Source organism: Sinohyriopsis cumingii, chromosome 1 (genome assembly GCF_028554795.1).
Source record: "Sinohyriopsis cumingii isolate HCF-2022 chromosome 1, ASM2855479v2, whole genome shotgun sequence".
In the NCBI taxonomy this organism is placed as follows: Eukaryota; Metazoa; Mollusca; class Bivalvia; order Unionida; family Unionidae; genus Sinohyriopsis; species Sinohyriopsis cumingii.
In genome coordinates, this window is record NC_142961.1 from 63,935,201 (window position 1) to 63,962,452 (window position 27,252).

At 35.4% G+C, this 27,252-nt stretch overlaps 1 protein-coding gene across 2 annotated transcripts in view; it reads right to left on the bottom strand.

Moving 5' to 3' along the window:
• The window catches only part of LOC149806997 (uncharacterized), a 151,433-nt gene that overhangs the window by 90,529 nt on the left and 33,652 nt on the right, over positions 1-27,252 (bottom strand). For both annotated transcript variants that reach the window (XM_089960518.1, XM_089960526.1), the window contains exons 5-7: positions 22,857-23,001; positions 16,556-16,716; positions 7,138-7,274 (exon numbers count right to left, since the gene is read on the bottom strand). In XM_089960518.1, coding sequence (XP_089816644.1) covers positions 7,138-7,274; positions 16,556-16,716; positions 22,857-23,001 — 443 coding nt within the window. The remainder of the gene's footprint in view (positions 1-7,137; positions 7,275-16,555; positions 16,717-22,856; positions 23,002-27,252) is intronic.

A 27,252-nucleotide genomic window follows, 5' to 3' on the forward strand; every position in this document is an offset into this window, starting at 1 on the left:
TTAGGCTGGTCGAAACGGAAACAGGCCAAGATTATTTGCTTATCAGCATGAACAGAAGTAGTAACTGGGATATTCATGGGTTTTGCCACCAATCCCTACATCAAGGAGAGATTACTCTGCCCAACTGCCACCTAGGTGGGCATATAACTTTTAGCTCTTTTTAGCTAAAAGTTTTATGTGGGAAGGCTGGATTTGTGTGGTAGCAGTAGCTTTCCTAAGGTATTATGATTGGTTAACATATTTAAAGAAATAAGTGGTATCTGAAGACAGTTGTTCAGTAATACACACAGATTTTCTTAGCATTTAGCATAATGAATATCAAATCAGATTTTTTAGAATTTTGTATGACAGATGGTATCTTGACCATTTCCTCTCAAGAAAACAACACTTCCAGATTACCTCAATGACACTGCTTGACATCTTAAATTCTCCAGTATTCTGAAATATGGCTGTTGCCCTCCGTTGCAAGCATTTAAATATCAAAGACAGTCATATCTTTGTGGAATTTTCTTGGCCAAAAAGTAGAATCATCTTTCAATATCATGAGGCATTATTGTGTATATCATCAAAATATTCTAGGTGACCAGTATGTCAGATTGCATGGTCGCTGTTTAAGAGCTGGTCAAAATCTGCTTTTAAACCAACTGGGTCATATTCTCCACTTTCCAAAATGGAGGCCACAGATTTCGTTCACTAGCCTGTACAAAATTTTCCAGGCAGACTTAAGGAGGATTTCAAACGGGTTTTTAAGCGCTTTCTGCCTAACCCATAATTGCTCATATTCAGGGAGCTTAGGTGAATTTCAGGTGGATTCAAGGTGGTATTTTAGGCAAAATATGCAAATTAGTTCTAATATTCTGCTTGAATAAAATTAATCCATTAAAACTTTCCATCTGAAATAAAAATCCACATGAAATCCTGTACAAAATTTTCCAGGCGGACTTTAGGCAGATTTCAGATGGGTTTCTCAAGTGTTTTCTGCCTAACTGTGAACTTAAAAGAAGCTTAGGCAAATTCCAAGCAGACTTTATGTGGATTTCTGGTGGAATTTTAGGGAAAATATGCAGATTAGATGTCCTAAGATTCCGCTTAAACAAAAAAATTCATCTAATATTTCCACCTGAAATAAAATTCTACCTGAAAAATAACCCTTCCTGAAATTTCCACCTGGAATAAAAAATCTGCCTAATGGTTTCCATTTAAAAAGGCTGCCTAAAATGTCTGCATAAATATCATCCAATGAAAAATCTGCTTCAGATTTCTATTAAACTGCCAAATGATTCTTAGACATTATTGGGAATCAATGGTAGATATTCACAATAATTTATTTTATGGATCATAAATTTTATTTTAAAAGACATTATCAAATTAGAGTTAGGTTTTTCTTGCCCTCATTTTCCTTCTTGCATACAAAACCTAATCCATGATGGCATCAGTCAAGTCCTTTTCATTTCACTAAAAGTTTGATGAAATTTCACAAATATTTTGACCAAAACTTTCATTGGAATTTTGGCAAGATCTCACTAAAATTTCAGTTTCACAAAAATTCTGACCAAAACTTTCTTTAAAATTCTGGTGAGGTTTCACAAAATTCTGGCCAAAACTTTCCCTTAAGTTTTGGCAAGATCCCTGAAAGTTTTGTGAGAGTTTACTAAAACTTTGGTGAGATTTCACAAAAGTTTTGATTATTATGTAGTATTTTACTGAAGTTTCAGTCATTTTCCAGACATTTCAAAAGGTTTGAAATAAATTGTTATGAATTAAACAGGACTTTAGTAACCGAGGTGAATGCATTATCTAACAGAGGCTTTTCCCCTAAGGTGGCGCTCTGAAAAACCGCTCAAAATGGCTGATGTTCACAGCAGGCATTGAAAGGCACTTCATGAGAATTATGTAAAGGCATCAAAAGGTGCTTCCATGAGAATCAGGAAGAGGCGTCAAAAGGTGCTTCCATGAAAATGGAGTTGAGGCGTCCAAAGGCACTTGCATGACGTAAAGGGTTAACAAGACTTTCAATAAATGTTGGAATGGCACCATTTATATTTATAACCAATTAGAGTTTTATAGTGGAATCCCCATGTCATGATGACCATCCATTCAGGAAGCATAAGATATTCAAGACAGCTACAATCAAAGTCATACTTGATGTTTGAGGCGTACTCCATGTATTTTCATCTAGCACCAACTAGACCTTGGGGTGATGTTTTGTACGTAAAAAGTTTCCTGACTCTCCTTCAAGTTGTTTGATAGAAGTAGTGATAACAAACAACTGCTAATATATATATATATATATATATATATATATATATATATATATATATATATATATATATATATATATATATATATATATATATATATATATATATATATATATATATATATATATAATGCAGGATTATTGCATATGCTTTTATTTTCTGGTTTCTGACCAGATGAGCTAAGTATATTATCATTATGAAGGCTATTAGACCATGCTAACATCCAGACAGTATGTGTACACATCTGTCAGAAATCTACAATAATTAATTTTGTAAAATAGCTAACTTTTCCTACATATGAGGCAGAAGAAGATTCTGCTAAGCTGTCAATTTTATGACACTGGAAGATGGGATCAGTAAGTTTACTCAAGGGTAAACTTTCCATATTAATGACCACAAGTTGACCGTTTTCTGAACATGCAGAGCTTCACTGAGTAACATGTTAAAGTTTCCTGGTTAAAATAAGACGTAACAATTTCAAAGATCAATATGTATGCATACATACATATCTATACCACATAGGTGTCAACTTCTATGGTTTTTTCCTTTTTTTCATCAGTGTACGGATGTACAATTGTTTTTTATGTTTTTTTCGTAAAAAATGTTAAATGTAAAAAAAAAATTTATTCTGTGTGTATCCAGAACTCTTGGCATAATTTTTTTAGCATGAGAATTCAGTGAGACTATGGTGGCCCGAAACAACCAATCAAGTCATACTCAAAACCACGCTTTTCCTTTGATAATGAAATGAGTTTCATTCATGGTTCAACTCCAGTGTGTGAAGACCTTGTCGTTTATTGCTCAGAGATTAGACGCTCACTCGGATTTCTAATACTGACTAACTACCTGTGTAGTAAGTATGTTTTCTTATTTTATACATTATTATTTTATTATTTATACTTATTACTATCAAATACATAAAGTTTGCATAAATTGTCATACTTTACATAGTGTGGCAATCATGTTGGTGTGACAGTAATTTCGTCCCACTTTTATGTGTGGAGACAAAGTCGATTTATTAAATTTTTAAACATTATACTAATTAAAAATAAATACTCTACTGATTTTAGCACTGGCATTTTATCATGCTGTTATAGATTTGAGTTAAGTTTGTCAGATAGGTAATGCAAACAGGAAGATGCATTTATATCTAGTTTGTGATCAAAATCGGCACACCATATAGCAAATTCATAACTTTTCAAACACCAGATACACAATTATAAAAGAAACGATCAACAGCTTACAAGGTATAAACTTCTGGACTGCTACTTTGTAAAAAAAAATATTTCTAGATTTCAATTTTTGGATAGCTCCTGACATAATATCTTGAGGTTTATGGGGACAAATATAAATTCGTAACATATTTGTAATCAGGAGATCTTCCTCTATGACATGCCAAATCTAAATTTTTAATTTTTTTCTTCATTTCTCTGATCTAGTTGAATTATTCCATCCATCAAATGGCTGAGCCTAACTAAAAGGAAAGGCAAGCTTGAAGATACTGACTGAGGTTGTGGCAAGTTTCAGGCTGATTGGATTAAAGTCTTCCCTGGCATTGTAGATGTATCCAAGTTAGGATCTTCACAAGCTTTTTGTAAAATATGCAGGAAAGACATTAAAGTGGTGGTGTCAAGCATATATGATCTGGCGGAACACTTCAGGACAAAACTGCATGAAAGAAATTTTGAAATGAAGAACGGATCATCCATCAAAAGTTTCTTTACTTGGCCAAAGCAGGAAGATGATAGTGTTATAAGTAAAAAGAATGAAATAAAGTCTCAGAAATGTAAATAATTAAGTAAATATGTGTCATGATAATTTGTGTATAGCATTTGTTGTTTTATAACTGTTGATCTTATATAATGTATGAATAAATTTTTCGTGTAAGTTTTTTTTGGTCTTTGTAATGTTTTTATTGGTCTGGTGTACAGGATTTTATCTCAAAGGGTTGACACCTATGATACCATATACAATGTTTCTCCTGTAATAAGGACCGAGGTCCCATAGCCTAATAAACTATAATAAAAATGTGGTTGAGTGGGCTGATCATATACAGTGTTTCTCCTGTAATAAGGACCGAGGTTTCATAGCCTAATATTAATCTATACAAAAATGTGGTTGAGTGGGCTGATCATATACAGTGTTTCTCCTGTAATAAGGACTGAGGTCCTGTAGCCTAATAAACTATAATAAAAATGTGGGTGAGTGGGCTGATCATATACAGTGTTTCTCCTGTAATAAGGACTGAGGTCCTGTAGCCTAATAAACTATAATAAAAATGTGGTTGAGTGGGCTGATCATATACAGTGTTTCTCTTGTAATAAGGACTGAGGTTCTGTAGCCTAATAATCTATATAATTAATGTGGGTGAGTGGGCTGATCATATACAGTGTTTCTCCTGTAATAAGGACTGAGGTCCTGTAGCCTAAAAATCTATATAAAAAATGTGGGTGAGTGGGCTGATCATATACAGTGTTTCTCCTGTAATAAGAACCAAGGTCTCATAGCCTAACATTAATCTATATAAAAATGTGGTTGAGTGGGCTGATCATATACAGTGTTTCTCCTGTAATAAGAACCAAGGTCTCATAGCCTAACATTAATCTATATAAAAATGTGGTTGAGTGGGCTGATCATATACAGTGTTTCGCCTGTAATAAGGACTGAGGTCCTGTAGCCTAATAATCTATAATAAAAATGTGGGTGAGTAGGCTGATCATATACAATGTTTCTCCTGTAATAAGGACTGAAGTCCTGTAGCCTAATATTAATCTATAATAAAAATGTGGTTGAGTGGGCTGATCATATACAGTGTTTCTCCTGTAATAAGGACTGAGGTCCTGTAGCCTAAAAATCTATATAAAAAATGTGGGTGAGTGGGCTGATCATATACAGTGTTTCTCCTGTAATAAGAACCAAGGTCCTGTAGCCTAAAAATCTATATAAAAAATGTGGGTGAGTGGGCTGATCATATACAGTGTTTCTCCTGTAATAAGAACCAAGGTCCTGTAGCCTAAAAATCTATATAAAAAATGTGGGTGAGTGGGCTGATCATATACAGTGTTTCTCCTGTAATAAGAACCAAGGTCCTGTAGCCTAAAAATCTATATAAAAAATGTGGGTGAGTGGGCTGATCAGATACAGTGTTTCTCCTGTAATAAGGACTGAAGTCCTGTAGCCTAATAATCTATATAAAAATGTGGTTGAGTGGGCTGATCATATACAGTGTTTCTCCTGTAATAAGGACTGAAGTCCTGTAGCCTAATAATCTATACAAAAATGTGGTTGAGTGGGCTGATCATATACAGTGTTTCTCCTGTAATAAGGACTGAGGTCCTGTAGCCTAATAATCTATAACAAAAATGTGGTTGAGTGGGCTGATCATATACAATGTTTCTCCTGTAATAAGGACTGATGTCCTGTAGCCTAATAATCTATATAAAAATGTGGTTGAGTGGGCTGATCATATACAGTGTTTCTCCTGTAATAAGGACTGAGGTCCTGTAGCCTAATAATCTATACAAAAATGTGGGTGAGTGGGCTGATCATATACAGTGTTTCTCCTGTAATAAGGACTGAGGTCCTGTAGCCTAATATTAATCTATAATAAAAATGTGGGTGAGTGGGCTGATCATATACAGTGTTTCTCCTGTAATAAGAACCAAGGTCTCATAGCCTAATATTAATCTATAATAAAAATGTGGGTGAGTGGGCTGATTATATACAGTGTTTCTCCTGTAATAAGAACCAAGGTCTCATAGCCTAATATTAATCTATAATAAAATGTGGGTGAGTGGGCTGATCATATACAGTGTTTCTCCTGTAATAAGGACCGAGGTCCTGTAGCCTAATATTAATCTATAATAAAAATGTGGGTGAGTGGGCTGATTATATACAGTGTTTCTCCTGTAATAAGAACCAAGGTCTCATAGCCTAATATTAATCTATACAAAAATGTGGTTGAGTGGGCTGATCATATACAGTGTTTCTCCTGTAATAAGGACTGAGGTCCCATAGCCTAATATTAATCTATAATAAAATGTGGGTGAGTGGGCTGATCATATACAGTGCTTCTCCTGTAATAAGGACCGAGGTCCTGTAGCCTAATAATCTATATAAAAAATGTGGTTAAGTGGGCTGATTATATACAGTGTTTCTCCTGTAATAAGGACTGAAGTCCTGTAGCCTAATAATCTATATAAAAATGTGGGTGAGTGGGCTGATTATATACAGTGTTTCTCCTGTAATAAGGACTGAAGTCCTGTAGCCTAATAATCTATATAAAAATGTGGATGAGTTGGCTTATCATATGTAAAAGGTCTAAAATATCAAAAAGATTATCAAAATTTGGGCAAGTCAAGGCTTATCATTTAGCACAGTGCTCCAAGTACTCATCAAACTTCAGTAGCCTCTGGGTGACTTACTTGCAAATTTTAGTAGCCATTTCAAATTTTAGGTTGCCAAGCCCTAGAAACTAAAACAGAAATCAGAGGGCTATCAGTTGCACATTTTCACTCAACAAATCTAAATGTTTAGTAACCAATCCAAACTTTTCACTTGCATCTTGGATTACTGAAACATGGACTTGTCATCACCCTCTATTCTTCAGCATGGTGTGTTCAAAATGCCCTTAAAAGTGACAAACCTGCCCCCTCCCCAAATTAAGGGAGAATCTGTATGTGAGAGTGAGAATGGACTATTGTGATAATGGCTTGATCTGCCTAATTGGCAAATTTCATGCTGGTATTTGTCATAAAATGCATCTGTAATATCCCATTATGATTTGTGAGCACATGGATGTATACAGCTTATAAAAAGGACAAGATATCTGGAAGGAGAAAATTATTAATTAACTTTACACTTAAGAAAACAATACCTGTTGCTCAGTGGAACAGTCTGATGTGTATCGCACTGTGAACACTTTTCCGAACTGTTTGGAATGGTTCCATATCACAGTCACACATGTGTCACTGACATTTTGGAATGAAATGGAATCAACTGGTGCTGGTTTAACTAAAGTGAAAAATCAAAGAAAAGATTAAGAATGAATTAAATACTGTGTTCCAGGCTTTAATTTTTGTAATACCAAAAGTAGAACAATAACCTAAAAAATACATACATGTATTGTCTTTCCCATGATGTAAATATGCATTGAGAAAAAAAAATTACCAAACATGACCTTGACTTTTAACCTTTGGAGCACCAGTAGCTAGGCATGCTTCATCTTTTCTATTAATGTTTTATTTTTGTGACCTTGACCTTTGATTCTTTGTGCTGTCTTCCCAGAGGATGCTTGACAGGTATGCCAAATCTAGTTCCAAGTCTGATGACTATCTACAGACATGTGATCAAACTGTGCTTTTCTTGAAACAGAGTGTGATCAACAATTTCATTGTTCATCACTAAATGGCTTTTACCAGCCTCCAGCAGTCACTGTAAACAATATCATGATGAAAATAATTCAGACTAAAGTGACCTTAATAACACTGTTAGTCCTTTTTCTAATGAAAATTTGTTAAAAATATTTTATCTGCATATTTTTTAACTTTTATCAGTACTTTATAGGCAATATTGTGATGACATGCCATAAAACCACATACCTACCTACCCACCTTCACCTTCACCTCACCCATCCACCTACCTACCTACTGTCTATAAAAGACCTAAAACAATAGAAGAACGTAGGTTTTAAAATGAGGTGGTTTTTTTTAAATCATTGTTTTTAATGTCTACTGGATAAGCTATTACGATTGTCAACACAAGCCCAATTTTACAAAGTCACAAGCTTTAAGTAATTTAGGAGTGACAGCCATCAGTACAAAACATAGTTTATGCATTAATTTACTTTAATTAGCCAATACTGTTGAGAAGAGCATGCAGTCCACTCATCCAGTTCCTACACTCATTTAGAAATGTACAATACTCAGTTACCCATTTCTGGGCATCCAATCACAATGCACATGTGCAGTTATTAATATGAACAGTTTAGCACTTAATGAACATTTTTTGAGTTTTATGTTCTTTGTTAATCTTGCTTCTGTCACAATCTTCCCTGAGTTTGCCCACTGTACCTTCTAGCATAGGGCATTCTGTAACAATCTTCCTAGAGTTTGTCCACTGTATCTTCTTGCATAGGGCATTCTGTCACAATCTTCCCAGAGTTTGCGCACTGTATCATCTTGTATAGGGCATGCTGTCACAATCTTCCCCGAGTTTGCTCACTGTACCTTCTTGCATAGGGCATTCTGTAACAATCTTCCCAGAGTTTGTCCACTGTATCTTCTTGCATAGGGCATGCTGTCACAATCTTCCCCGAGTTTGCTCACTGTACCTTCTTGCATAGGACATTCTTTTCCTGCTCATGTGATCTTTGCTAAATGATCAAGAGACTAAGTAGGTTTCATGGCTTATTGAAGCAACTGTCAAACCCTGTTGATCAATTTACTTTTCCTTGAAAACATTATATAGTTTATCTTTTCCTTCTTTCATGGATGTACCCAGTAACAGAAGCCTACACATCCACTCTTGCTGTCTCCTCCTGCTCAACAAGCTCTTTTTCCTTGTACCTAAATTCTTTTCAGTGTCTGCAAGCCATTCTTGCTCCTTTTAACTTTTTCAGATGCTTTTTCTTAATTGTTTTGTTCTGTCTTTCAGATTCCTCCTTTTCTTCTCCTTGTCTTTTCTGGTATATGACCAATGCATTCCTGGTGGCCAAAATCACATAATCACAGTCTGCAGGATCATGGAAAAGTACTGTATCTTTGACCATTCTGAAAACATTACCAGTAACTACATTTTCTCCTATATGTGACCTCTCTTATATTTGAAGTCTGAAGTCTGAAGTAATGGATATTTCACTTAAACACCTTTAATGGTCTATCCTGATGGCCATCAGGTGGTGCAATTTTGGTTTCCACATTTCCACTCAGCTGCCACTGCTGCTGTATCAAGGCATGGTTCAAGCGGTCTGGTCATTTCTGTCGGGTCATCTCTCTGATTTCTATCACAGATTTACCTTGACATTTGTTTCCCTTAATGGAATTAAGGCATCCTAGGAATAGCAAAGAGTTTGTTTGCAAAAAGAAGCTACTTCAGTACATTCTTAGCTGGTTTGGAAACGAAAGCTTCAACTGACTAAAGCTTTCTTCTGCTAATCTGGTTTCAAGTTTACAAATTGCTTCCTCACTTTATCATATAAGACCAGTTCCTCAACAAGCAGTTGATTTCTGAATGCTACATCAATCCACTGATGATATCTCCTAGCAAGTCATCTTTCTTACAAAAACTTTGGCTTTATAAATTTATGTACAAGTCTGATATCCATTTCTAGCATTCTGTTATGCAAGATGTGGATTAGTGGGGCTTCTGTCTGGGAAACCAGCTGGAAGATAACAAAGACAGGAATCAAGCAGGCAAAATTAAAGTATCCAGCAGCATTCATCTGAATTGGCAATAAGACCTAATAAATGCCATAGCTCTGGTTTGATGAAAACAAGCTTAAAAGCATCAACAATGTCTGTTTTCCACATCAAAGCCCCATCCCCAGCTATGGAAGGAATGATTACGGCATCAACCTATACAAACATATGATAGCAAATGATGATCTTTGTCTACTGGGTCATTCCATTTGGAATGTGTGGCATTAACATGAGGGGATGGAAAAGTCTGATGTCAGTTTCTTCTTTTCGTGTATTTGACAGCTGCTATGACTGTTGGACTGATTCAATAATTTTGTAAAAGCAGGTTCATTAAACAGCCCAATTACATAATTACTTTGAATCTTCTTGCATAATAGATCATCATCAAGTTTCTTGATCTGATCTTGCTGTGAAATGATTTTTACATTGAGGTGACAAATATGGAATGAAATTAACATGAACAATAAAATCCAAATGTAAGGTCTTCTATTACCATAGTTTCAAATACCCTGTCTGGATGATTTTTTTTTCCTTCTAGGTTCAGTTGCTGAATATTAATTCGGGTTTTTGGAGATAAAGAAAAGAGGGATTGTGGGTCTAATCAGCATATCTGATACCAAATTTTTATCCAATTTCCTTTTAATTTTAAAGCCTTTTTGGGCACCATGAAAACTTGTGAAGTTTAGTGCATGTCTCTCTGGGATGAGAACCATGATAGCATATCTCAGGAAAATATAATCTCATTCACTCTTTGGCATCCTTTAAGATCATAAAGCTTATCACATCTCTTTACTATGAAGAGTAACCACCTTAGGCAGACCTGGAACATCCATATATGCATGATGATAGTTGCCAGTGATAACTAGCATTTGTAGAAATAAAAATCCAAATCACAAGCAGAATTTCACTGCTCTGCACTTCTACAATGACTGCAGTAAGATTCTGTGACCAGTAAGAGGGGAGCGCACTCTTTAACAAATCTAACATGGTGAGTGTAAAAGTCAGTTCTACCATAATCTCTGTGCATTTGGGTAATCATCTGTTAATATTAATCTGCTGCAACTGACTTAAAAAATCCAGACATTAAAAAATAATTACATTTATCTCTGTCTGGATAATCTCTGTACACTAATAAAAATGATCAACTGTCCCAAATATTTTGTCCAAAAAATTAAGATCTTTTATTGTCAGGATTGGAAGTGGTCCACATAGGTATCCTTACTTACCATCAATGAATACTTTCATGCCAAATTTCAGTGTTTTCAGTTACAAATAAAGAATTCTGGTGGCATTTCCAGTATTTGGTTTTCTTTCTAAAACTATGTTCATAATGGACATGTACTGCCACTGGTGATAATCACCAATCAAAACCTTACTTACAACCATGACCCAGTTCTAATATTGTTTTTTTAAAAAAGATTCTTTGACAACTGAATGTATCACCAGAATAATATTCATCTATTCATATTAACTCTTAAAATCTTGATAATCCATATTTTCCTTAAAAAATTCCTGGAAGCGGTCTCAACATTACTAATCCAAATATAACAATTATTGCTCTAAATATTGCCAAATCAGTCAGAAATTCAATATCAGAAAACCATTATCTGTAGTGCTATTATAAGTGTGTGTGTGTGTGTGTGTGTGTGTGTGTGTGTGTGATTTGGGTTTTTAACATAGATTTAACAATTTTTCAGTCATATCGCTACAATGTCTGCAGTGTGGCAGTTTATAGTGATGTCTAGCACTTGGGCATCATGCCACAGACATGTAGCATAATGTCCTACCCAGTCACATTATCCTGACACCAGGCCAACCAGTCCTAACACTAACCTTTCAACACTGAGCACCTAGCGAGGTAGCTGTAAGTATAATTTTATAAGTCTTTGGTATGACTCGGCTAGGGTTCAAACCCACGACCTCCCACATCCAAGCTGGACACTCTAACCCCTAGGCCACCGGAGCAGTGTATTATAAGTGTAAAGACTCAGCTAATTTTTGCCAAACCCAGGATTATCAAGTGGAAATCGACCACAGAATAAAACTGACACTACAAGAAAATGTAAGTGTTTTGTTGTATGGTATTCAAAACAATTTTTTCTGATTTGATATTCATGATGGTTTTGCCCCCCTTTGTAAAGTCTCTGCAGCGATAAAAATAAAAGCCTGCAATCATATTTCAGCTCGAGGTACTGTTGATGACCATTGATTTTACAATTCTCATAGTAATTCATTAATTCTGCCCAAAGCCTTGAGATAAAACATTGTTTTCTGTAACCATTACCTTTAACAATGTCAACAAACAAAGTGGCTGACAGCATCATGTGACCTTCTATGAATATGTAATTAGCTCTTCCCTGCACAACTCTTCAATATGTTAATTTGGACAGAATAGTGATCACTGACCTGTTGTGCGCCAGAAAGAAGTGACCTGTCAAAGTCCATAGATTATTCAATCCTGCTGCAGTAGTGATCATGAAATTGTCTTGGAATAAGTTCACCATACTATCTATGTTCATGAAAATGTAATGATATGAAACCATTATGATTTACAGTACATTAAATGCATCACAGACATTGACAATATGGCTTATGAAATCCTGGTTTCCCAATACATTAAATGCATCAGATATTGACAACATGGGTTTTGAAATCCTGGTTTCCCATTACAATAAATACATCACAGATGTTGACAATATGGCTTTTGAAAGCCTGGTTTCCCATTACATTAAATACATCACAGATGTTGACAATATGGCTTTTGAAATCCTGGTTTCCCATTACATTAAATACATCACAGACGATGACAATATGGCTTTTGAAATCCTGCTTTCCCAGTTAGGAGATTCAGATATTTACAAAAATTTGGGGTGAAATCCCTTAAATTCCAAGGTATAAGCAAAACCTGTCCTAACTGTCACCTGTTCACAATGGTCATTCTAATTTCTCCCCTCCAAATTTCCTATATAAATGTTCTGTATGTAATGACCATCTGTCTTCAGCAGTCAGTGGCCAGGTGTTTCCTAACCAAGAAATGGTTTCTCTGCTTAAGCAGTCACTGGCACATAGTGACAGCAGTGACTACTCAGTCTTCTGTTTTTATGAGGAAGACACTCTTTATAAAGAAATATAGCGTGACACCGCTACAGCTCTGTTATAACATGAATTTGAATATAATGTGATCATCGCATGGCTCCTGAAATTTCAAATGCATGTATTTTTGTCTGATACAAAAATATATTTTTTTCTCCTCAAAGTATAAAAACTAAAGTGTAAAAAGTTTACTATCATTTTGATGAAGAGATTGTGTATAAATTCTAATAAAGACCATTGTGTTGTGGCAGCTACAATCAACCAAACAATGGCAAATTTTTTTAAAATGTACCCAGAAACAATAATTTTGCTGAAACTTCAAAGAAAACTCAATACCTTTGAAGCACCAATTGTTCTGTAAAAATACTAAGCAAACAACAAAAAAATTAAGTCTCATTCAATGTTTTACAATTATTTGATGTTGCTTCAGCATAACACATGGGCATTTTTTTTGACCTCCAAAGTTGTTCTTCAGTGGTGACTTAATAACCCATGCACCCTTCATCAAAGAAAGCCGACTTCAATTTTCAACAAAAATAAAGCACCTTTCATCAAAGGATGTCAGCATGAAACTGAAATAAATGCAATGAAATATGATGGATTGCTGCATTTTCCAAAGTGACTGGAATACACTGACTGTGTCGTGAAAGGTTCCCTTTTTGTAGGAAAAACATGCATGCTTCTGATTACTACCAATGGTAGAATAAAATGCAAATTAAATTTCCAATCTTTTGAAACCACAGATATCTGGCCATCAAGTAACTTTTTTAATTTGTTCACAGGTTTTCATTTTCCTATGAATAGCCTCATCCCCTGGGTAGCCTCGGCAAGATGATAGCTGTCTCCAGCTGAACAAAATCTAGGCCAATTTAAATACATATACATGTAGCATGTAAACAACTACAGCCATGTGCTACTGGTGACAATATTGTAATGAATTGCTTGGTCATATGTGTTTGTTGACAATGTGATATAGATCAAATGAAGACTACAATTGTTTTTATGTTATTTGTGTTTTCTAACAGGATGTGACTGATACATGAATTTTATAAAAAGTGATCTTTATTGGAATTCATGGATTTATCATATATAAGTACAGTACTTAATGCATTATGGACTATATTACACAAATGTAAGTTGTCAATATACAGGTGTATTTCACAATAGTTTAATCAAAAGCACACATTTTTGCAGCTGCTTTTATTTCAACCCCTCCTACCATACCCCAACCCACCATCTTCAGCTAAATGATGCATGTACCATGAAAAGATGGGGGTGTAACATGGTTGGTTTATAACATGGTCAGGTTCTATGGACCCCAACAACCATGTTAGAATCGGGTCACAATGTATCATATAAATAACTGTTGTCTCACTTGTACTCAATGTACTACAGTCACATTGATAAGGTTACTATGTCAAATTTGAAGCAAATCAGTTTTTATCATTTGCTGGATGGTGGGCAAAACAAGCTGTGTTATTGCAGTAGAAATGAAAGCCATCTTCTGTGCCAGTGTGACAGGCATAGTTAGATATCTTCATCTATCCGCCTGTTAATTAAAGGCATCTCTGAAGAACAAAATTTTACTTTCAGCAAAGACAAGAGTCATGTTTTTTTCATTACGGTCAGGGGCCATTCAATATTCAAAATTTGCTTGTAAAGGCATGTGTGATGATGTGATGTGATTTGCATTTTTAACGTAACTTTAACAATTTTTCAGTCATATCGCTACGATGTCTGCAATGTGGCAGTTTATAGTGATGTCTAGCACTGGGGCATCATGCCGCAGACATGTAGCACGATGTCCCACCCAGTCACATTATCCTGATACCGGGCCGACCAGTCCTAACACTAACCTCTTAATGCTGAGCGTCAAGCGAGGCAGCTATTAGTCCCATTTTTGTAAGTCTTTGGTATGACTCGGCCGGGGATCGAACCCATGACCTCCTGCATCCGAGGCGGACGCTCTAACCACTAGACCACCGGAGTGTAAAGGCAAGTCAAGGTTTTAGTTCATGGATCACAAAGAACAGCCATATACAGCTTCTTCTGATTTCCTAACATACCCTTACATACACAGAGTATAAGTTATGATTTCATCACATACCCTTACATACACAGAGTATAAGTTATGATTTCATCACATACCCTTACATACACAGAGTTTAGGTTATGATTTCATCACATACCCTTACATACACAGAGTTTAGGTTATGATTTCATCACATACCCTTACATACATAGAGTTTAGGTTATGATTTCATCACACACCCTTACATACATAGAGTTTAGGTTATGATTTCATCACATACCCTTACATACATAGAGTTTAAGTTATGATTTCATTGATAGGATGGATATAATTAAGCAGGATATAATAATCTTGTGTGGAATATAAATTTGGGAGATGACAAAAATATGTAATTCATGATTTTGTTGTACACTGCACATAAAACAATCATGATAATAATAATAATAATACATGTAATAATAATAATAATGGCAGTAATATCTGGTTTATTGTATTTGTTTAAAAACCAACTCTAAGAAGTGAACCTGTGTTCAACAGTCAGTTTTTCTTTTCTGATGGGTGACTGCCAGCAACATGTTTGAATGTGTATAACATTATGAAATAGAAATAATACAAACTCACTTAAAATAACAGTAATACAGACCAGCTTAACAGAATATTAGACTGAGATCAGCATAAAAGACTATTAAAGACCAACTTCAAAGAGTATTAGAGACCAGCTTAAAGAGTACTAGAGACCAGCTTAGACAGTAATAGAGACCAGCTTAAAAGTGTTAGAAACCAACTTAAAAGAGTATCAGAGACAAGCTTTAAAGAGTATTAGAGACCAGGTTAAAGAATAATATAGACCAGCTTAAAAGAGTGTTAGATACCAGCTTAAAAGAGTATCAGAGACCAACTTAAAAGAATATTAGAGATCAGCTTAAAAGAATATTAGAAACCATCTTAAAAGAGTATGAGTCAATATGAGAGTCCATCTTAAAAGAGTATGAGAGTCCAGCTTAAGTTTATGTAAACATCAGCCATTTTTAGCTTATGGCAAAACCCTCTATTAGATACTACATTCATTGATGTGAATGACCATTACAACAGATCATGTGGTCGCTGTTTAAGATCTGGTCATAATCTGCTATTTAAAGTAACTGGTATATATTCTCCACTCTCCAAAATGGAGGCTGCAGATTTTGTTCAGTACATTCTTGAGCTTGCACAATTAGAATCAGAACTATGAAAGCTTCAATAAGCAAAGGCACTGATATTGATGTAGGCAGCAATTAGATTTTATAAATTATCTACTTCAGATGATTTAGTGATGCAGATGCAGTCAAAGAACTTATAAATTTTGAGTATGAGAAATGGCAGTAAGGTCATGGTCACACGGCTTCACTGGTTTGACAGTTCTCTCAAGATTTTAAAGCACAAACAAAATTCTTCCATGAAAAATAATTATACAGCTATAACGATTGGATTTTACTCTTTAATTTTCTATACATAGTAGATGTGTACCAGAAATGTAAAATGGTTACAAATGATGTTAAACATAACATATACTACACTGCTTAACAGTTTACAGGCAGGATAGGTAACAGTTGTTCTATCTGAAGCGAACTGCACTATGTAACTTTGGTAGAATGTATTTGAACTGGCTAAAATGATATACACTCTATGAGGTAAAGGGTTAAAAGAGTAATAGAAACCGGCTTAAAAGAGTAACAGAGTCAACCTTTAAAGATCATTAGAGATAAGCTTACCTATATGGTCTGGATATACAGGAAAAAGATTTGAAGTTTTCACCACATTCTTGACAGTATTGGTGACGTTGAAATAGAACCAATAGTCTGGGCCTATATGAGGCATGGTGAACGACGTAAAAGAGTCATTATTGCATCGGCTCCATTTGACTTCTGCTTTACTGAAAATAAAAATCACATCCATCTGATTAATATTGTAATTATTATGTGTTCAAGATACATATATATATATATATATATATATATATATATATATATATATATATATATATATATATATATATATATATATATATTTATATAGTTTAACTATAATGTCAAGTAACTCCTGTGGAACAATGTTGTACTGTTCATGCATATCATGATAATATTGAAATATAACATACTAAGAGACAAACTTTAAATGAATATTTTTCATCATGGATTCATCTATCACATCAGTGTCAACTTTCTCACACTCTTCTGACAATTTTCATTTGAAGGATTCTCTGATGTAGAGCAAGACCTTCCTGTTAAGGAATATTTAGAGGGTATCATCTACAATGTGAAACATTTAAATTCAACCAATTTCACAATAACATTTTTGACAACTGGATTTTTCCATCAATTCCTGGAATAAATTAAAAGGAATTTACATTTGATTCATCCCAGTCCTACAACACATGCCAATGGACTAAAATGTATACTTACTTTTAATTGTGCTTAAAGTCTAATAGAAGTTATGGGTTTAGAGTCAATGAAATGGAAAGATAAGAACTTCATCAGAATGGCTACTAATCTATTTTTAGAATCCCCTATAAGTGAAGATAGTTTCAATTCCACATGTTTATCAGATATAGTGGACTCAAATGAGAGCAGTACTCACAGAAACCAAGAATTATCTGAGGAGAGAGCTGACCCACTTTCTAGGGTTCCTGCAATAAACAGCACTCCAATGACTATGACCCTTATGCCACCTACAGAGGGCCCTACTAGAGATCATAGACAGCTCTCTCCATGTATGTTTAATACTGACCTGCTGCTGACTGTTATACACTCAGAAGCATTGTGGGTAAGATGCAAAATAGATTGACAAGCTAATAAATGAGAAGGTTAAATTAGCTGCCCAGACAGAGAAACCTTTGACTATCAGCAGACATTCACAAATCATCGGTCTTAAACCTATTTCTCAAAGTAAAAGTGTACAGACACCTGAAGTATTGCCAAAAGAAAACCCAATGCAGTTTTCCAACTCTGCCACAGATTCAGCCAGAACTGATAAAGAGTAATAAAGCACCATACAGACTAACTACATCAATACAAAGTAAAACATAATACTTTGTCTTCTACCAGCAGAGAAAACATCCTCCTGATTGGTAGTTCCATTTTACATGGAATTAACAACAGAGGGCTGAAGCACCAAGTTAGAAAGCATGCCATTTCAGGTGCCAAAATAAAGACAATACAGGAAGATATAAAAATATATGATTTTTCCAAGTTTACTAAAATAGTCCTCTATATTGGAGGGAACAATGCCAGTGAAGGGACTGATCTAGAACTTACTGAAGAACTATATGACCAATTACTTACACACATCTATAAGCATAATCAAAGCTGGCAGGCTGCATTGTGTGAAATGGCCCCCAGGGGTGAATTGTGACGTGTTAGATATCAATGAGGTCATCTGAAGACTGGCAAGTGAATGGAAGTGTGATATTATTTACAATTAGATGAGTTTCCTGGATGAAGAGGGACAAGTGATGCAACATTTATTTGGAAAAAGAGACAATATCCACCTGTCTACCATTTTTAAAGGGCTGAAAAGCTGGCAAAAATATAAATGCAGTCATTCATGTAGTCTAGTACTGGAAAAGCTGGCAAAAAATATAAATGCAGTCATTCGTGTAGTGTGATAGTGGTCTTACAGCCATATTACAAACTTCATCCGTCCCTATAAACCCAATGTAGGTCAAAATAGCATCAGACAATATGGTCAGCCATATCAATACAGTTAGTACACTTTGGCATGTGATTACTGTGGTGAGATCAAACATACAGCACAGGAATGCAGGCACAGACAGCCAATACAATGCCATTATTGTGGTAGCTTCGGACACAAAGCCAAAACTCACACATTTATGGAATAGGAAAATGGCAAGGAGGCCATCTCAACTCCACAAGAAGACTCTATTCAGTGGGAGGACCAATCTATCTATCATGGGACTGTCATATACACCAGGCATCCCTTGTCAAAACAGATTTGATCCCCTTGCCGATAGATGTTCTGAATACGAAAACTTACCAGCTATTTGTACAGATTCAAATATGACTGATAGTTCAGATTTATACAATGATGATAAAAGTAGAAAATGCAGTTGTAGAAAAAGTAATTTTTTATACAGTAATGATAGTTGTAATGAAGATCACTGTGAACATAGTTTTAATACTTTTAATGTCTCCTTGAGTGCTTCTATTAGCACTGATATTAATCTCATGAATTTAGGAGTTTCTAGAAAAGGTTTACACATAGGTCATTTAAATATTCAGGGTTTTTGTGGAAAGACTGATCAAGTGAAGTTACTGCTAACCTCTCCCAATAATAATATCCATTTATTTGGACTCTCGGAAACAATGTTAACAGAAAATCAGGGTGAAAATTTCTTGTATATCAATGGCTATAACAAACCTTATCGAAGGGAAAGGAAATCAGGCAGTAGTGGGCTCCTTATGTATGTTAGAACTGGTACAATTTCTAAAAGATGGGAAGACCTAGAAATGCAGGAATCCATTTGGCTACAGACCACTTCAGAAAAAGCTAAGCCCTACTTAGTAGGTTTTGTGTACAGATCCCCATCATCATGTACTGATTGGTGTGAATATTTTGAACTTCAAGTAAATACAATTTCAAATGAAGAGAAATAATTTTACATTCTAGGTGATATAAATAGAGACCTTCTCCATGATCAAATAAAAGTGAATTGGATGGATTTCAAATTATTGTATTTCTTGATTGAAACTGATATGTTTTCCATTTGCTAAGCATGTTTTCATAACAATTGGTGCTTCAAAGGTAATCCATTTCCATTGAAATTTCAGCAAACTATTGTATCTGGGTACATTTTTAAAAAGGAATTGGCTGTAATTTGGACTATTCTAGTTACTGTCCCTCCATGCCTATTCAATTAACCAATAAGTAAGATGTATTTTTTATATATATATATATATTTTTACATTTGTGGTAGCAGCATGATGCTGCCTTCCATGCATGCATCTGAAAATTAACAAAGGGTCAACAGACGATAGAGACGCACGTGTTCTGATGTCAGGGATTATTACAGAAAATGTGAGTGTTCTGAAGGATTTAATTCTGAGTGAAAAGAAGAGGAATTTTACTTACCATCCACATACAAATGTCAGCGAATAAAAAAAAATCGCCACATGGTATGTTTTGTAGCCAATAAGGAAAAACAATCCAAGTTTGCGACAATGGCGAAGACCTACGCGATCCCAGAATAAACTTTTAATGCATTATTCTTTGTACTTTTATGAAGAAAAAAAAAACACTTTTCATGTACGAGAAAAATACAAATAAAATTTCATGAGCCACTCCACGATCATCTTGTATTATTCATATGCGATCTCTTTCCCAAAATGATAATTTTTATGGGGTTTTTTCATACTTTTTAAGAAAGTTTTTTTTTTGCACAAGAAAAATACATTTATATGAAATTTCGGGAGCCACACCATGACCATGTATATCCAAATTGGTGTTATAATGGAGTGTGCTATAGCGGGGTCAAACTCTAGTTTCTCATAGAAGATGTCTAATTTACATGCTCGAATCACATAGTGTGAAAATCTACCTTACTGTTTAGTCAACAGCAACAATGTTTCACTAAACAATAAATATATTTAGGTTCTGACTGGGATTGCTAGAGGATTTCCTCAAATTGGACACATCCCTGACCTCTGTAATGCAAAATGAAACAGATTTTCCTGTATAAAGTTGTAAATATGAGTTGATTTTCATTCTTTCTACAGTGTGACCCCGCTATAACGCGCTCCGTTATAACGCGAATTCGGATATAACGGTTGTGGCGTGGCTCCCGAAATTTCATATACATGTTTTTTTCTTGTGCACAAAAAAATTTCTTAAAAAGTAAGAAAAAAACGTAAAAAGTTTCTTATCATTTTGGGATAGAGATCGCGTATAAATAAAAAAAAAATGCAAGACAATCGTGGCTTGGCTCCTGAAATTTTATGTATTTTTCACGTACACGAAAAAGTATTTTTCTCATACACGAAAAAGTACTTTTTCTTTCTTCTTAAAAGTAAGAAGAAGAAAAAAACGCATAAAAAGTTTATTCTGGGATCGCGTAAGTCTTCGCCATTGTCGCAAACTTGGATTGTTTTTCCTTATTGGCTGCAAAATATACCATGTGGCTTTTTTTATTTGTTGGCGGCATTGTTGGCTGTTTAAACTTTTATATACAACCATTGGTTTGGAGTGCAGAAATTCAGAGGCCCCATGAAAGGAAGCCGCAAACTGGATATAAAATGTATTGAAATTTATCTATTGTTACATAAACAAATTCTTTGTCTATACTGACAAACCATCTAAACAGTGCATTGTTATATCATAATCCGCTTATCCTGACATCTAGCACAAATTCTGTATGTTGTGAAATATCCGCTTTTTTGTTGTTGACATTTCTGGTAACGGAGATCAACTGGACGAGGCATTTTCTCGTAATCTGTCTTTCATCGGATTTTCGGCCGCTCACTAGTAATTAATATATTTACAAAGATGCATTTGTGTGTGGATGGTAAGTAAAATTCCTCTTCTTTTCACTCAGAATTAAATCCTTCAGAACACTCATGTTTTCTGTAATAATCCATGTCATCAGAACACCTGCGTCTCTATCGTCCGTTGACCCTTTGTTAATTTTCAACACATGCGTAGAAGGCAGCATCACGCTGCTACCACAAATGTAAAAGAAAAATTTTAAAAATTCTTATTGGTTTATTCAGTAGGCATGGAGGGACAGTAACTAGAATAGTCTAAACGATGGCCAATTCATTTTAAAAATGTATCCAGATAAAACAGTTTGCTGAAATTTCAAAGGAAACAGATTATCTTTGAAGCACCGACTGTTATGAAAACGTACTCAGCAAATGGAAAAAATCCCCGTCTCAATCATACAATACAATTATTTGATGATGCCACCACAGTAAGAAATGGGCATTCGTTTGGTTCTCCAAAGCTGTTCTTTAGCGGCGACTTCAAAAGCTCATGCACCCTTCATCAAAGAAAGCCGACTACAATCTTTCAATAACAGCAAAGAAGTTTTCTTCAAAGGAAGTCAGTACCAAACTTAAATAAAGGTGGTGGAATCTGATGGATTTTTGCATTTTCCAACGTGACTGGAACACTTTATCTGTGCTGTGAAAGTTTCCTTTTTGTAGGGAAAAAGTTTATGCCAACGGCGGCTTAAAATGCAAACTAACTTTTACCGACTTCGAACGCACTTAAAAGTAAATGTGCTTCGTCATTCGTTACGTGATTGTGCTATGTTTTTCCACTGAATTCAGACCAATATGACCTGTTACAAAATTAATGAATATTTTAAAGCTGTGTATGCATATTTTTGATGGAATCACTTGTATTGTGGATTCAATGTATATGATGAGGTTCGCAGGTGAGTACACTGCGTTGATACTCGATCATGCTATACATTAGACATTTATATATAAACAGTATTCACGTATATGTACCAATTCATGGTTCTCTAAATAATGTAAACTATTATATGATGTCTTCTCTCTTTTCACTACAGGTGTATTTCTCATTTAATATGCATTAATTCAAGACAGCAACTGTGCCGACGAAGCATGTATTTTACCGCCCGCATTTATTACCCCCCCCCCAATTTTTTTTTGTTGGGGGGGGGTACATTTTCTTCAGCTGAGTTGGTTGCATACAACACGGTTCGGTTCATAACATGGTCGGATTCTATGGCTCCCAACTACCGTGTTATAGCGGGGTCCCACTGTACTTTTCTACTACTGACAAAATTCTAACCTTGTCAAAAGTATCACAAGCAACATGATGCCAGAATCTTAATTTTGATGAGAAATTTTGAGAATGAAATTTAATGACACCCACGCCTGATATCACAAGACAGGTGAGTGCCAACACAGTGGTCATTCAATCTGAATATACATTATTCTCATAAACTAAATATATCAATATTCTGACTCAAGTATAATCAAATATAAAAGTTATTAAACAAAGAGTTATACACACATAACTTTCAATTACCTCCCGCTGTACTTTTGATCATTTGTCCAGAAGCATTCCACTTTTATGTACTCCTGATGAAAATAAGGAATCATGTCCCATGTACATGTCAGAATGTCCCAGTTATACACTTGGCATGAAAAGTTCTCAGGGTTATGTGGAGAGTCTGAAATACATGGAAAGTTCTCAGGGTTATGTGGATAGTCTGAAATACATGGAAAGTTCTCTGGATTATGTGGATAGTCTGAAATACATGAAAAGTTCTCAGGTTTATGTGGATAGTCTGAAATACATGGAAAGTTCTCAGGGTTATGTGGATAGTCTGAAATACATGGAAAGTTCTCAGGGTTATGTGGAAAGTCTGAAATACATGGAAAGTTCTCAGGGTTATGTGGATAGTCTGAAATACATGGAAAGTTCTCTGGATTATGTGGATAGTCTGAAATACATGAAAAGTTCTCAGGTTTATGTGGATAGTCTAAAATACGTGTGTGTTTGTGTGTCATTTGGATTTTTAATATAGCTTTAACAATGTTTCAGTCATATTGCTATGTCTGCAGAGTGGCAGTTTATAGTGATGTCTAGAACTGAGGCATAATGCCAAAGACATGTAGTATGATGTCCCACCCAGTCACATTATCCTGACATCAGGCCAACCAGTCCTAACATTAACCTCTTAATGCTGAGTGCTAAGTGAGGCAGCTGTTAGTACCATTTTTATAAGTCTTTGGTATGACTCGGCCAGGGATTGATCCCCATGACCTCCCACATCTGATGTAGATGTTCTAACCACTAGGCCACCTAAAATACATGAAAAGTTCTCAGGGTTATATCTAAATGCATGAGTAGTTTTCATAAGCATAATATTTCAAAAATTTCTACTACATTTCCATATCATCGGATGCAGTTGTGTCCATGTGAAGAACTCAGGCATTTACCTACAGATCATAATTCTTTCTGTACTGCAACAGTCTCCAGCCAAATAAAGGTCAGGCAACCAGTCTCTGGCTACTATTGTGCTGTAATAATCTCGAGCCAAATAAAGGTCAGGAAACCAGGTCTATGGCTACTATTATGCCGTAAAAATCTCAAGCCAAATAAAGGTCAGAAAACCAGGTCTATGGTTACTATAATGCTTTATGTTCATACTGCTGTTTCTACCATTTGTGAAGGTTTGTTTATGTTTAATATTGGTTTTTTTTCACTCCTATATACATGTGATACAGTCTGCCATGTGAGAAAATCCATGTGGGATATGTCTGTCCCACATGAGTGTACCCAATGACATTATGCATGTCATTATGCTTATGCATCATGAACGTGATGCTATGTTTCTCACAATTTTAGTCATGAAAAAGCAGATTTCCCAGGAATGTAAACAGCAATCCTTCTTTACAACACAAAGAAACTTTCTGTAATCTTTTTTACGTTCTTTCTAATCATTTCTCAATCGGATTAAAATCAGATCTCCACTGTAACAAATGATGATCTGACAGTGCATAGGGGTCATGTTCTGGTAAACTACATTATTACCATAATTGCTAATTTTATCAACCTATCAGATGAAGTCTTATATCTTCGTGTTTGGAGACTGATTAGTGTGGATGAAGAACATGAATGGGTAATGAACGATTTGATTCACTTTCAGATTTTTGAAAGCTACATTTCCATTGGTAATTCAAAGATCTCCAGAACATGACCTTTAAGCTGTCATTATCAGATCTTCACACAGCAAAGTGAAGGTCTGATTTTAATCAGATTGAATGATATCTTTATCCAACACCAATGCATATTATGAAACCTATCTATACAGCACACTCAAAGAATCACAAACAATCTGTTCTCTATGAACAGGTACCCTTTATACTGAAGCAAAATACTGAGGTAAACTTTAAAAAAATGGTTTATAAATTGAGTACTTCTGAGCAAGTGTCCCTTATCCACTAAGGTACCTTTCACTGTGTAAGGAAATAAATTACAGTAATCTTCATGGACTCTAAACATCAATCAGTAAAATACTCAGCACCACTCACATGCCTTCATAAAGTCCCAGAGTGAGGACTTTTCTTTCCTACAAGCCCCAATCCATAATGACTTGCTCTGTTCTCATGTGAGGACTTGTCTTTCCTGCAGCCCCACAAAAAGTAAAAAAAGTTTTAAACATTGTTTAGGTCTTCAGTACTTTCAGTTTTAAAAGTTCTATAGTAACTCTAAATGATAACATTTCACAAGACAGTGAGATAGAACTAAGACAGGTGGGTTTATTTTTCTTCAGCTTCTTTATCTGAAGATCACAGCTAGTCATTAACTTTATTTTATTAAACCCCAATCCATTCATAAAACAGTCATGAACATTAACCAATTAAGCCCCAAAAGATCTGTCAGACCTTTTTTATTTAGAAACAACCTGACATTATTAGAAGTCTTTTAGTGAAATCCCCATGTTGATACATGTATGATCATCGGGCGGAGTAGTGCGTGCAATTATAAAATAAGATTTTCAAGATGATCGTGGCTATATTGAATTTCAGATCACCAAGATTTTCATTAAAGACCAACTAGGTATCATAAGATATCTTTTGTTGTTGTGGGGTTTAATGCCATTTTTCAGCACACAATAGGCTATGCATGGCAGCCAGTATTAATGGTGGAGGAAAAACCTGGGAAAACCCCAGAAAGAACCACCGACCCACGAGAAGCTACTGGCAAGCTTTCTCAGATGCCCACATTGACCGAATCCTAGACTCAAACCCACGCAACCAGAGGTGAGATGGCAGTGATCCATAACGGAGAGCGCTTTAGACCACTCAGCCACTCGCGGCCCCTAAGATAAGATATCTTTTAATGGAAACCCGATGTAAATATGAATATATGTCTATGCGGAATAGTAATAACAAGATTTCAAAATGGCACCTATGGTGTCCATAGCTGATACGTTTAAGTATTTATTATAACTATTGTAATCTTGCATTCTAACTGTAGTCTTATGGAATTAAAACTAATTTTAATTATGTAATACCAGCCCAGTGGTAGACAGGCTGCCAATGGGAATTTAACATTACTGCGAGTAAGCTATTCTGCTGCAGACTGGATGACATCTAGACAACTTAAGTGGACTGATGCAATTAGCTCCAATACATAAAATGACTTCACTCTGCAGACTGGAAGATGTCTAGACAACTTAAGTGGACTGATGCCGTTAGCTCTAATACATAAAACGCCTTCACTCTGCAGACTGGATGACATCTAGACAATTTAAGTGGACTGATGCAATTAGCTCCAATACATAAAACACCTTCACTCTGCAGACTGGATGACGTCTAGACAACTTAAGTGGAATGATGTAATTAGCTCCAATACATAAAATGCTTCACTCTGGTGTTGCACTGATTAAAGGTATAATTAAGAGAAAAGTCCAGGCCCAAGGTGAAGCAACAGCCCTAACTTCATGGGCTTTGAATCTCATGAAGTGAGAGATTCAAAACACCAGGAAGAAGATTTTCAAGATGGCTGCTCTGGTGACCATACTGAATGTCAGATATTTTCATTTGGCAACAATTAGCCCTCATAAGAAGTCTTTCAGTGAAAACCCTATGGTGACATAAGCATCCATTCATGAAGAGTCGCAATAACAAAACTTTTGAAATGGCCACTGTGGTAACCTTACTGGAAGCTTATGCAGCACTTTTTTCATTTACGACCAGACATCATAAGAACTCTTCAAATAAAAAGTCCTTGCTGACTTGATTTTCCATTCTGTAGCAATAACACAATTTTCAAGATGGCAGCCTTGGTAGTAATAATGAATAACAGATTGGTGCCACTTTCATTTGCAACTAACTAGACATCATAAGAATTCTTTACGAGAAAAATCTATGTTGAGGTGATCATCCATTCAGGTGGAGCAGCTATAACAAACATATTTAGATGACCACTTGTGGTGGCCATAATGCCTGTCCAGGTAGAGCCATTTTCACAGGACCAACCAGAGACACCATAAAAAGTCTTTTGGTGAAAACCTTGTGTTGATATGTCTTCCTGTTCTGGAGGAGTAGCAATAAGAAGATTTTCAAGATGGCTGCAATGGTAGCCATATTGCATGTCAGATCAGTGCTTTTTTCTTTTAGGAAAACAAGACGTGTTAAGTCCTGATTTCTTTCAGTGAAAAGCCCATGTTTACATAAATATCATATTCAGGAGTAGTTACATGACTTTGTAGATGTCTGTTGTGGCCATATTGGATGTCTTAGCAGCACCATTTTTATTAGAACCAAACAGATCATAAAGTTTCATGGCAGTCTTCCAAGTAGTTTACAATGGGTTGCAATAACAAACTTACCGTAACATATGGACAGATGACAAACAGACAACATACTATCCCATAAAATCTTCTGGTTTATACTGACTACAGCTGAAA